The following is a 13,570-nucleotide window of genomic DNA, read 5'->3' on the forward strand; positions in this document are numbered from 1 at the left end:
ACCAGAGTGCACAGGCACACAGTAAAGGTAAGAATTATCTTGGGGAAATCCTGTTTCATGTGGATACCACACACATGCACACCCACTACAGCTGGCACATGTGTCCTGGTTTGTGACGTAGATGTATTTCCTGAACCACTCTCTAGGCTCCTCCAGGTTTCTGAGATGGAACAGTCCTTCAACTGGCTGAACCACTTCACTCCCAAGACTCAGTTTCTCAGTCACCACCTCCTTCAGACACCAGGGGTGAAGATGAAGGATTCTCTCCTTGGGGTACAGGGGCCCTCTGGACCAGCCCTCCTCTGAGGAGCCACATTGCACCACACACATGCTTATAAACACAGGGTCCCAGGATACCACTTTCTCTGGGGCCTTTCTTTTCCTTCTCAGTACTGGAGATTGAATGCAGAGCTTTAACACTAAGCTACACCCCCAGCCCTTTTCTTACTGTATATGTTGATGCAGAGTCTCACCAGGTTGCCAGGATGCCCAGGTTGGGCTCAAATTTGCAAGCCTTCTGCCTCAGCCTCCCCAAGTGCTAAGATTACAGATGTGCATCCAGCATCATCTGGGCCTCTTTGTACATCCCTTCTGCAGACAGCACTGGGCCCAGCGCAGCTGCTGAGCAGGGGATGATGGTGTGACTCACCCCTTCTGCAGAACCACCTCTGAACGGTTGGAGGAATTTTAAAGAGGCCACAGATGGTTTTTCCTGGGGGGGAAACAAAATTTAAGAAGAGGAAAAACCCCAAAACTTACAGCCCCATGGAAAAAAATGTGGCAATTTTTTTCAAAGTACTTGATGGCGCAAAAGTATCACCCTCAGATGATTTCACTCTTATATTCTTTAAAAGTTTTAACAAAGTGATGATTGTGTTGCTGTGAAAAATGCTCCAGGACAGAGCAGGAAAAGAAATGCATCCAAACAGTTTTTGCAAATCCAGCACAATACTGACACCAAAACTGATAAAAATAGCATATGCACATATCTCACGCGCTACAGTTACAGCACGAGCTCACTGCATATATCAATGTAAAATCCATGGATCCCTACCTCAATGCTTACACTGAAATAAATTCCAGGAGATTCGCAACCTCAGTACATAAAAATAAAACCACAGAAGTACTAGAAAAAAATATGGGTAAAATTCTTTTCCATAATTCTAGAATGCAGCAGGGCAGGAATTCCAAAAGCTAAAAGTGAAAGAAACTTGACAACATAAGCTTGAAATGTTTCTGTTTGGAAGAGAACACTATAAATGAAAAAGTCAACAACTAGGGAAAAATATTTGTGTTGGTTATAATAAAGATCCATAAATAACTCTTAAAAAGAAATGTTGGACACAGCAGTACACATCTGTAATCCCAGCTACTAGGAAGGCTGAAGCAGGAGGATCACAAGCTCAAGACCAACCTGGGCAACTTAGCGAGACCCTCCCTTAAAATAAAATAAAAAGGACTAGGAATGTAGCTCAGCGGTAGAATGCTTGCTTGTTAACATACTTAAGGCCTTGGGTTCAATCCCCCGTGCTGTAAGAAGAAAAAATTTAAAAAGGAAGGAAAGGATGAAGGGAGGAAGGGAAGGAGGGAAGAAAGGCAGGAGAGAGGGAAGAAGGGAAAGAGGGAGGGAGGGAGGGAGGGAGGAAGGAAGGAAGGAAGGAAGGAAGGAAGGGAGGAAGGAAGGAAGGAAGGAAGGAAGGAAGGAAGGAAGAAAAACATCAACAAGCAAAGAAATAATCAAACAGAGAAATGTAGAGCCCCCAGTGTCGGAGCAGGCCCAGCCTCCTTGCCCTACCGCTCCGCAGCTGTGCCAGCTCTATTTAAGGTATTCCACAGCTGCTGGGCCGCATTCCCGCTCCCTCTCCAGGGCTCCCTGGGCTTGGCAGACAGCTGGGTGAGCTGGCCAGGGGAAGGGTTCTTTGTCCTGGGCCCCAGAGCCAGGATCTGTTCTCACTGGCCCCCACCCTGCCCCACCTTGAAGGAGACCCACCTGGCCTGGCCACTTGTCCCCCATGAGGCCTCTTGTCCCCAACACAAGGGAGCTCCTGTCCCCAAGAGGGACCTCCTGCTCCAGAGTCCCCAGTGTGTGCACAGCTCATGACAGCTCACAGAAGGAGTGGCCCTGTTCTGAGATGGGGGGAAAGACTCAATTCCAGAGAAGCAGAGTTCTGGGTGCTGGTCAAGTTCACCATGGGCTGGGAGCAGAGAACCTTCCTGGTCACAGTCCAGGAGGAATGACCATGCAGGGGCAGGGCCTCTGTCTCTCCAGAGGTGGAATCTCGCAGACCCACAGAGGACGCTGCAGGCCTGGCCCACACTGGGCCATACACAGGGTCTCACCTCAGTGTGTCTTATCTGACACAAGCCAGTTCTTCCACCCCAGCTCACCACTGGAGACGGAACAGCCCCACCTCAGGGACTTCGCAGCCTAGTGAGGTCAGGGGGACCCTGTGGGGTATATGGATGGGGGGCACCCTGTAAATGTAAGGGGGCTGTCTAGGACCAGCGCGCTCCCTACCCCCGTCACAGATGGTCAGTCAGCCCCTCCCACGTCACACTCTGATCCGAGGGGACACATCAAATCCTCTCCAGCCTGGCTGACACGTTTCCCCACCTCACTGGCTGACAGTGAGACTCGGCCCAGAACTCACTGTCCCTGCTCAGGGGTCTCAGGGAACACCGAGCTTTGATGAACCCTGTCCACAACACACCACACTTGCAGCCGTCCATCCTGAGCACCTTCCCCATGGCGCCTTCGCCACTGGTCCCTGTCTGTCCCCACCCTGAACCCTGGGCCTGGCCCAAGGGCCTTTGGGAGGTGGATAGGCCACACCTCCCATGCAAGGAACCATGCCCACCAAGACTGGCTCAGCCTGGGCTGGACTGCCACCTCCCTCCACCTTTCACCCACAACCAGGAACATTTCCAGACATTCAGAGTCAAAGGGAAACGTGGCTGCATCTGCCCCCACCTCTGGCCCACGGTCATAAGCAACTCTGGGGAACCACAGAGGACACCCTGCTTGGCGCACCAGGGAGCAGGGTCTTGGGCAGCAGCCACGACCTTCCCCCATTCTTCAGCTGCACAAACTGAGGCTGGAGAGGAGACACCAGCTCCGGGTGAGGCTGGAACACGCCCAGGAACCCAGCCTCCTTGGGGGCCTGAGAAGGCAGGCACCAGACCCAGGAAGAGCACCACACCTGCCTTATAAGGCAGCCTTGGGGAGACTCGGCTGCTGTCACTGCAGAGCCAGGGTGGAGCCAGCAGCCACCCACTCCACTGGGTTCTGGTTCTGTAGCCCAGCCCCACCCAGAGACAGAGAGGGCCACAGTGACCCTGAGGGACCACCGGACGCTGCCAAGCTGAGGGACGGGCTGACCTTGGACACCAAGATCCCGATATACAGCGTAGAGCTCAACCCTCACAAGCTCAGAGGCGGGGAGCTCAGACCTGCTCTCAGCTCCTCACCTCTCTCTCCCCCTTTTCAGGCATCTAGGATTCCCACTTTCCTCCCTGAAATGTTCACCCCAACAGGAATCACACCCCGAGCCAACATCCAGCCCAGAGAGCCGTGTGGAGTTCGCTGTACATCCACCCCACCCCTAACCAGCTCTGAGGGGACGGCCGGCTGGTAGGTAGGAGAAATCCAGTGAGAGCTTTCCCAGTCCCTGGGAGCCCATGGGAGTCCCTGGGTCCCTGCCTCCACCTGCAAGGGCCACCCAAAGTTGTCTCCATCTCACCACCTACAGGTCACTCCAGCACCCTTTTACTGAGCACATACTACGCTCTCTCATGGGATTCTCTATGAAAAATAAAGACAACAGCCCCCCAAGGAACCTAGGCTAGGGCTGGGGTGTGAAAGAGCTGTGCAGAATATGTACCCCAAATGTTAAGGATATCCCTGGCTTACAGGAAATTTTAGAATTTAGAATTTCCACTTTCTGTATTCTCTGCATTTTAGGGAAAGGGTAGTATACTACTTTTTGCGAGTTGAAAAACTATTTTTTACACTGAAAAAGAATCTAGCAGAGGGAAAAAGGCTCACAGACAATTTACATCCCAAGCTGAACATCGGGTCCTTTCAGGAGAAAGATGCAAAAGAGCTCAGGAGTCAGAGGAAGTGAGGCTACTTTCAGCCTCAGGAAAAATGTGTAGGAGTTGGAGGGATGCATGTGAATTCCACCAAGCAATGAGGTGGGGGGAGTCCGGGCAGAGGGGTCGTGAGGAAGGTGTGCGGGCAGGCGAAGCTGGGGCACAGGGCTGCATGAGCTGAGCAGGGCTCGGGTGAGTGAGCTTGGTGTAGGCTCGGGTTGGAATGGATTTCAGCAGTGCTGCTCTAGGATCAGTCTGGGAGCCGCTCAGCTGGGCCCAGGAGACCCCACCGTAGGGGCACAAATAGAGGGGCGAGAGTCTGACCCAAGGGCACAAAGATCCCCGTTAGGTTTGGATCTAAAATGTCCCCCAAAGGGCTCAGAGGAGGGGATTCTGGAGATTGGATCACGAGGGCTCTATCAGTGGATTCATCCATGGACAGGTTCCTAACTTGACAGTGTTATTGGGTGATGGAAACTTAGGAGCTGGGGCCCGAATGAAGGGAGTGGTCATGGGGCTGTGCCCCTGGGAACCTGCCCTGCGCGCCAGCCCCTTCCTAGCTGTCTGTCTCTCTTCCTCTCTCTCTCCCTCCTGGCTGCCTTAGGTAAGCGGCTTTGCTCCACACCACAGCCCAGAGCCAGGTGATCACGGACTGAAACCATGTGCCAAGATAAACTTTCTTGCCTGCATCTTCACTGGCAGCACTGAGCTGACCCACACACCCTCCCTCCCCAGCCCTCCCCAGCCCTCCCCAGCCCTCCCCAGGCAATGCCAGCTATACCTGGGTGCAGGGCCAGGATGGCCAAGGACAGTGTTCAGAGCAAGGCCTGTGGCGGCACTGGGCACTTCCAACCTAGCCCCCAGAGAGGGCCGAGGCAAGAGCTGGGTCTGCAGGAAAGATGGGCAGGAAACCAGCAGGGAAAAAGCTGGACCTGGGTCCAGAGGATGGGACAGGCCGTGGCCAGAGGAGAGGGAGAGGAAGAGGGAGAAGGAGGGGGGCCTTGGAGGAGAAGAGGGGCTGTGGGAAGTTCAGACCAGGACCCTGAGGAGAGAAGCAACCTTTGCTCACCCCATGCTTGTGCAGGCACTCTGGGCCGCTGGCCCCAGCTCTCCCCTGACATGCTGGGCCCCTCTCCGGGCACAGGGGTCTGGGTCACCAATGGTGTGCATAGTACAGTCTGCTCTCAGCACATTTACCTTCTACCCATGGAGGAGCTCTACCCCCCATGGGCTTGCGGAGCTTCACGCCTGGCCGGGCTGCATCCCAAGCTTGGGGCAGGCTCCCATGACATCCTGTCACTGCCCCTCGACATTCTGCCCATAGCTGTGTCCCTGTGCAAAGTAGGGACTGAGCTGTGTCCACTGGAGAAAGATCAGCATCCTCTCATGTGTCCCCTGACCATGCCACCCTGAGCAGACGCCCCCCACCTGTCCCTTACACCACCTCCTACTGCATCCAGCGCCAGCTGTCATAGAGATCTGGGGCCAATGTCGTCCCAACCACATCCTGTTTGACTCAGCAGAGTGTGAACACCTCAGCCTGGGAGGTAGCAGATCAGATAAAGGTCTTGGACACAGAAGACCATGGGGGAGAGAAAACGCCCCTGGCCTCTCTGCACACACTGCCCACCCCTTTGTCCTGACACCATGACACTGCACTCAGGACCACCGAGTCTGGATTGATGGGTAGGGGACTCTGCAGGGTCAAGTTTAGAGAGATGGGAGAAACAGAGAGCCATCCAGGGCTGGGAAGAACTGTAAAGGGCCATGAGTCCCCCCTGGCTGCTCACAGCGCAGCCTGATGCCTGATGCTGTGGGAGATGCAGAGCCCCCAGCCCCCAGGGCTGCCAAGTATGCGAGATTAAATGGCTCTTTGTGCACAGCCAAACATTAGAGTGCTGGTCTCCATGTCCCTCTGCACCCAAGCTCCAGGCTTCCCCGCTTATCCACTGACCACTGGAAAAGCCTCACTCCCAAAGGAAAACCAAAAGAACTGAAAGCCAGGACTTAAAGGTCTGTGTGCACACCCAAACTAGAGCACAGTATTCACAACAGCCAAAAGCTAGAAGCAACCTAGGTGTCCATCAGAGGATGGGGATAAGAAAATGTGCACCACACACACAACACAGCATCCCCCAGCCTTGGGGAGGAAGGACGCTCCGACGTGTGCTGCAACAGCGGATGAGAACCGAGGGCATCATGCTGAGAGAAGAACCCAGACACAAAAGGGCAGATACTGTGAGACGCCACTTCAATGAATCCCCCAGAGTCACCAAACTCAGAGAGATGGAAAGGAGGACAGGGTTGTGGGCACCTGGAGGACAGAGGAACAGGGAGAAGGTGTTAAATGGGGACGGAGTTTCTGTCTGGGATGTGGGAAGTTCTGGAGACAGACAGAGAGGATGACAGCACAATGCTGTGAATGTGTTTACCAAGTACGCACTTCAGAACAGCTCAAATGCTCACTTTTATGTTATGCGTATTCACCACAATTAAAAATAGTAATAATAAGGTAAGTCAAAAACAAGACTGTTCAGGTTGTCTAAGCCAAAGAACGCTTATTGAACATTTGTGGAATTCCAACTTCAAGTCCAGAAATGAACTCATCTTTCAAGGGGCAGAGAACCCTTGACACGGCCCTGTGGGGCTGGGACCGGGGGAGAGGATACACCTTGGAGAAGGGCCACAGTATCGCTCAGCCCTGGTGGTCCCGAGAAGGCCCTGTGTCCCCACAGCATGGCACCATCTTCCTTGCAAGCTCTCCACACCACACAGCTCCGTGTTTAAGCACAAGAGCACTGCTCAGCCCCCACCTGCCTCCCCGCAAAGAAAGCTGTGTGCAGGTTCACTGTCCCCTGGTCCAGGGACTCCTGGGGGCCCTCAGCCATAAAATCCTAGTGTACTCCCCACTGGGGAGGCAGGGGAGGAGGATGAAGGCCAAGCACAGTCAACACAAGAGGACCCTCCAGTGCAAATGGAGGGGGCACAAGTCCTTTCCTCCCAGGCAGCCTGCAGCTCCTCCTGAGCAGGGCGTAAGGCCACCACTAGCCCAGCAGTCTCCAGAACATGGGCCCATCTGCAGTGCTCAAGCCCATCACGTCCCGTGTCCCCAGAGGATCCCACAACAGTTCCTGTTTGAACCACCATTCTCGAGCCTTCCAGGCCCCCACTGTCCCACAACCACACCACAGGGGCCCCACAGTGGCCCACACTAACAAAGGAGGCAACCCAGAGATTCTTGTCAAAGTTTCACTGATGTCCCACTCACTGCATTTCAGTGTGGCCCCTGGGGACAGAAAGCCTGTCACACTTCCCCGAGTCCTAGGACATCACTCTACAAATTCAGGCCTTTCTCCCCTACCTGCATTCAGCTTCTTCCAGGACCCCACAGCAAAGCCCCACCCCCAGCCCTGCAGCCTGGAGGGCCCTGTGTTCTGCCACTCACCCTCCTGGTTCCTGGGCAAGGTTTCAGCCATGGTTGGCTTGGCTTCCAGCCTGCTGTGCAGCTGGGGCATTGGGGCAGGCTCAGAATTTTCCAGGGTCTGGGACGGGAGGGGACAGGCAGATGCCTCGGCTGTCTTGGGCACCTGGATCTCAACCCTCTTTGGGGCTGCATCGGTGGTAGGGGCAACGGGCATCTCGGGAACCTTGGAGGTGGGGGTCTCCATCCTGCGGTGGGCTGGCTCCTGAGGCTTGACGATGGTGATCTCCGTCCTCCGAGGGGTTGGCTCCGGCGTCTTGTGGCCCAACCCCTCAGCCCTCTTGAGCCCAAATCGTGCTGGCCCGGTGGCGCCTGAGGTCTCCACCTGCTTAGAGGAGATGTCAATGGAGAGCTCCGTGCGCCGTGACACAGGTTCGGCCACCTTGGGCCCCGAAAGCTCGACCCTCCTCAGGGAGGGCTTGGGAGAGCGCTGGCTTAGGGAGTCTACATGGCGGGCGGTGGGCTCTAAGTTCTTCACACCCAGCTCCTGGAATTTCTGGGTGGAGCTGGCCACGGTGGTGCGGAGCAGCGGAGTCTGGACCCTCCGGGTTGGGGTGGAGTTGGGCGGCTCGACCTCCTCAACCTCGAAAGATCTCTTCAAGGCTGAAAGACAGAGAGGAGGACATGGTAAGTGGCCCGTGGTCCACAGTGTGTGGGTGGTTTGTGCTGAAGAGAACAGGGGGCTGACTGGGACACCACAGGAGCAGCCAGGACTCAAGAGAAGCAGGCAGGTCCACTCTAGAGGATTTGCAGGGACCAATGGTTGGGAGGTCTGGATGACAGAGACTGGATGGGAGAGGATGCGGGTCTCTCCCTTCTCCTGCCATGGCCATGACATGGACGGTACAGCTTCCCTCTGGACACAGCTACAGAAGAACGTGCTGGCTCACTGACAGCCTTGGATTTCCTCTGTGGCTTCCTTTCTAACCCTCATCTCTCCCCCACAGCATCTGCAAACAGCACCATCACTGCCAGTCACAGGGCAGGACACGACCTGACAAAAATGACCACAATCGTAACCACTGAGAATCCCCAAAGAAGGACATCGCACCAATAGTACCCCAATAGCTGACCCTGGGACATCTACTGACAAAGTGTTGGGGTTACCAAGGTGGGTCACATTTATTCCTCCAACAACCCGTGACATAAAGAATATTATTACCTTGGTATAAATGGGAAAACTGAGCAGAGAGCAATGTGCCTGGCAGAGCTCTGGTCTGTCTGAGACCAAAGCCAAGACACCAGGCCTCTGCTTGTCCAGTCCCCCAGCTCATCAACACTAGCTGAGCCCCATCTTCCCCCTCTGCTGCACATCCTCACCCTGGTTGTGCAGGATGCTGACCACCTAACTCTCACCCTGTGGCGCCCCCCGCTGAGTCACTCTCCACCTCCACCCAGGTGTGCACCCTCAGAACAGCAGAGAAAGACACCATCCTCATGTCCCCACAGCCGCAAATGAGAACCACCTCTTGGGTCACACAGACCAGAGCCCCGTGGCAGGAACAGTCTCTAGCTCCTTCCCAGAGCAGCCCAATGTTTGCTGCCTCACCCCAGAGCCCAAGATTATCTAGGTCTCCACTGTTTCCTCCCCTATTCACAGAGAAAAGGCCCCAGCAACAGCTCTACAGGGCCATTTTTGACAGCTCCTCCCTCCTGCCTGTTTCCTCCAAACGCAAACAGCTCTCACCTCTGCTGTGTTCAACTATGTCCAGTGCTTCCTTTAGAAGACCAGAGGCTGGTAAGTGGCTGGCGGGCTGGAGAAGGGGAGAAGCAGAGGAGGCCCGTGTCCCTGCCCCCTGCCCCAGGGCACTACTGGTTTCCCAGACATGGCCCTGGGTAGCCCTCCTTCTTGGCGGACACACAATGAGTGGCTCAGCTCCAGTGTCCCAGGGGCCAGGCAGAGATGATGTCAGCAGAGCAACAGGTGTGGCTAGGTAGGGACCAGTGGATTCCGGAACACAGACAGGCCATGCACCTGCTCTCAGGGGGTGGATGCTGCTCAGCCATCAAGACCTGTGGGAACTTGGCCGTCCAGCCTCTCACTGAACTCAAGGAATCTGGATTTTTATATGATACTGTTCTTCTTGACTTTTAAATGTTGGCACTAAACAAAACAACCTTCTCCTTTCTGAGACAGGGTCTTATGCTGTAGTTCAAGCTGACCTCATAGCAACTCTCCTGCCTCAGTCTCCCGAGTGCTGGGATCACAGGCGTGCGCCACCATGCCCTGCAACATGCCCTGCTTTAAAACACTATAGTGCAGCCCACCCAACTCACACCCCTGGACTCCACTTGCCCAAGGCCCAGCCAGTGACCTGATGACATGCTGCAGGTAGGGTCCTGGGTCAGAGAGTCTGGCACTGGTACTCCAGATCTCAGCTTGGTGAAGCTCCACCCATGCCGCACTGGTGACACTGATGTGCCCTGTAGGCAAACTGCCCAGGCTGGGTCTAAGAAATCCGAGGGCTCTAGGGAAGGTCATTTGGGGGCTCACAGTGGCCAGCAAGTGCAAACTCCATGGTTGGAGCTTTGTCCCTGTGTGGTCCCAAGAAGTAGCATTATTACTCAGTTGTAAAACAATACCTGTCACAAGTAAGGCCCTGGGTTCGATCCCAGCAGCACCACCAAAAGAAGAAAAATGTGTAAGAGAAACGCAGAGGGGGATTTGGAAGAATGGGAAGTGCGGCCATGTAAAGACGGAAGCCCCAGCCAGGGAAGCTGGAAGGCAGGAAGGACACTCCTCCTCTAGATTGCCTGACACAGCAAGGTCCTGCCAACATCTTACATTCATCCCTCTGGTCTCCAGAACTCCAAGAGAATCAGTGTGTGTTGTCGAGCCACCAGATTCCTATAACTTGTCACAGGAGCCACAGGGCACTGACCCCGAGGCCTCCAGGAAGATGAACCTCTGGGTGGTACAGCCGTCGGGAGCCCTTGTTCTGTGTCCTCACCGCACTCTCCACCCAGCCCTACTCCACACTTAGCAGACCTCTAACCTGGGCCACAGAGGGGTGGCGCAGGGCTCACCAGCAGCTGCCTCCAGGAGCCTGGGGAAGGACAGCCACCTCCAAATACTCCAGATGGTGGGAGAAGTCAGCAGGGGACAGCACTGCTCTGGATTTACACTCCAACACTTGGCGAGGAGACAAGATCATTGTCTAAGACGCCCTGTGTGCAACTGTCTCCCACAGAGGGCTTTGTGAGGAGCACCCAGCTGGGAAAAATTAGGAGACAGCTTGTCAGGAGGCTGGCAGCACAGGATCCTCTGGGATTTACTCCCCCAACGCCCAAAAAATACCCCCATGTCCCACGCCCACACATACAGATACCCCTCTTCTCGATGTGAAACTTCAATGGAGACACCCCTCCAGTGTCCTGTCAGGGACAACCTGCCACATGGCTAGTATTTCTACCTGAGTCACCTCCGCATTCCCTGAAGAAGGAAAGGCAGCCAAGGGTGTGTGTGGTCAGAGGCCAGCAAGAGTGCTCATTCATAGCTTGTCACATGCAGATCTGAGACCCTGGTGTGGCCAATCTGACCCCAGGGACCAGCCAGGCAGGGCAGTGGCCTCTCCTGGGACCAATGAGTCTTCCTGAGCACAGAAGTCCTCCCACAAGGAATTAGCCCAACTAAAGGGCAGGCAAAAGACCCGCAGCAGCAGGACCAGGTTGTACTGGAAGCGTCTCCACTCTGCCACTGGGAAGTAAGATAGTCCCACCCCATGGCAGGAGGGATACCTTTGCCCAACTTACCCTCCTCTGTGGACGCATGCCTCTCCAAAGCCAGGCTCAAGCTAGCCTGCTCCAAGAGCCTTCCTCGGGCCATCTCGTCCTCCATCACCCTCAACTGCACCAAAAGCCTGAAGCCAGATCCCAGGCTCTGGCCCACTTCTGGGAATGGATCCCAAGGAACAAGCAGAGGCACAGAAAGATTTACGGGCCACGCCATTCACATCAGCATTAACACTGCCAACACTGGAAACAATCCGGGTTTATGTAGATCCTCTAAACCCATATGTCGAAGTCACACAGAATCATCAAAATCACATTCGGGAAGATGAGAAATGCCAAGGGTGTTAAATATAAATAGCAGGACACAAGATGTATACAAGATTCAATTCCACGTCTTCCACACATGTGCAGTTTGCACGCACACACACGTTCCCACCCTGGCAGAAGATGATGTCTCTGGATGGAACGATGGTGGGTGTTCTGCATTAGACCTCCCTGCCTTCTTGCCAACACCAAATGTGGGTCCCTTCTGATTTTTAGGGCTTGAATAACTGACACTCTCTGAAGACACACCTTGCTGTAAACAGGCTAGAGGATGTGGATAATTCTGCCCACCAGCATCCATGCCTGCTCCCTGGATTACGTCTCCCAGCCCACTCTTTTCCCAAAGTCCAAGCTAGACACTCAGCCCTCTCCTGTCCATCAAGCACCTCCGTTGCTACACAGAGGCCAGAGTAGCCTCCCTCCAGATGCAGGCCTTCCCAGCTGTGCCCGTGGGGGGCCGAAGCAGGAGCAGCCTGGATCTGGGCCTGTTTAGAGAGGAATGTGCCATGCACAAGGGACCATTGTTCAGGCCTCTGCTCTGACCGCAGGCTGCCGCAAACCTCGCCGACTCCTGAAACCAGATCAAGTACTTCCTGGTGTACAAATTGGGCCTGGTCTGGGAAGGGGATAGCAGGAGAACCACAAAGCCCTTCCCCAGCCTGGGACAAATGTCTTGCAGAAGAATGCTAGAGGCGAGGTCAAACAGATACATGTGCAGCCCCCACAGGAGGGAACAGCACTGAACTCTGAGCACAGGCTCCCCCCCGCCGCTGGTCAAACCCTGTCTACCTGCACCAGCACAGCAGGGTCTGATGCCCAGGAATACGGGAGATGGCACCAATGGAGACACTGCCCTGTTCGCAGCCCTGAGCTTGCCAGAACACCCTACGCACAGGTTAACAACAAAAACCATTTGGTGTTTGGAGTGAGACCACAAGCATGTGGCCAGCAGACTCTGCTGACCACAGCTTCCCTGTTCTGAGTTTCCTTTGAGTGCCAGGCCCAGGCATGGATCCCTGCTCAAAGTAGTGAGGTGGGGTGGTGGGCAGGGCCTTGGACTGGGCAGAGCTGGGCCTAGCTGTGAGGGACCCTCTTCCCCACCCCATCTCGCAGCAGGGAAGGCAGAGAAAGAATCCATACCAAATAATATGACAGCCCTTCCAAGAACAGGAATGGTGGCCCAAAAGCCAACTCGTGTTAGGGGCCTGGGGGCAGAGGACTGAAGCAGTGAGGCAAGGGCAGGAAGTAGTTCCTGGCAGAGAAAAGTGCAAGCAAAGGCCTGCTGCCTTCCAGAGCTGAAGAGAGGCCCTGGGCCTGTAGCCTGATACAGACCGTGGGCCTCTGCTGAGGACCAGCTGCAGAACACCCGAGCAAGAAAAAGCCAACAAAATGACACCACAGCGAATTCCTCTGGGCCTCAGTGTCCTCGCCTCACCCAGCACTCTACGCAGCAGGTATGAACGGGATGAGAAGGTAGCACCAGAACAGATGTGGTACTTGGAAAGCATGGCTGCTGTTGACCCCACCTCCCTCTGCCCAAGGAGCACCCATCAGCCTTACTGCTACAGCGCACTCCCACCTGCCTTCACCGCCTGATTCCACCTCTCTTCTCGATGCTTTGCGGTGCCCACCCCAACAGAAGCAGAAAGGAGTCAACACGGCAGCCCTTTGCCCCACTGGAGCCTCGACACCCCAGCTTTACTCCCTGCCATGGCCAACTCCAGGAACTCAGCCTGCAGTTCCCAGGGGTCCCTGATGGACTTCGCACCCTGTATTGGTTACTTCCCTGCCTGTCTCACTGTTTCGGGGACCAGGGGTCACCTCCACTCAGCTCCTGTCTCAGGATCTGATCAGAGAGTCCTGGGCTGCTGGGGACAAGTGGAGGGAGGGGCAGGCCAGGACAGGGAGAGGACACACAGAGGGTGATGGGGAGAGGGTGTT

The 13,570-nt window shown here is 55.1% G+C and overlaps 1 protein-coding gene across 1 annotated transcript in view; it reads right to left on the reverse strand.

Moving 5' to 3' along the window:
• Sept9 (septin 9) overlaps positions 1-13,570 on the reverse strand; it is a gene marked incomplete in the record, with an annotated part of 89,981 nt that overhangs the window by 58,919 nt on the left and 17,492 nt on the right. The window contains 1 exon segment of the mRNA XM_005407395.2: positions 7,538-8,176. Within this exon segment, the coding sequence (XP_005407452.1) occupies positions 7,538-8,176 (639 nt within the window).

The sequence above is a fragment of the Chinchilla lanigera genome, unplaced genomic scaffold (genome assembly GCF_000276665.1).
Source record: "Chinchilla lanigera isolate Chin_1 unplaced genomic scaffold, ChiLan1.0 scaffold00105, whole genome shotgun sequence".
Lineage (NCBI taxonomy): Eukaryota > Metazoa > Chordata > Mammalia > Rodentia > Chinchillidae > Chinchilla > Chinchilla lanigera.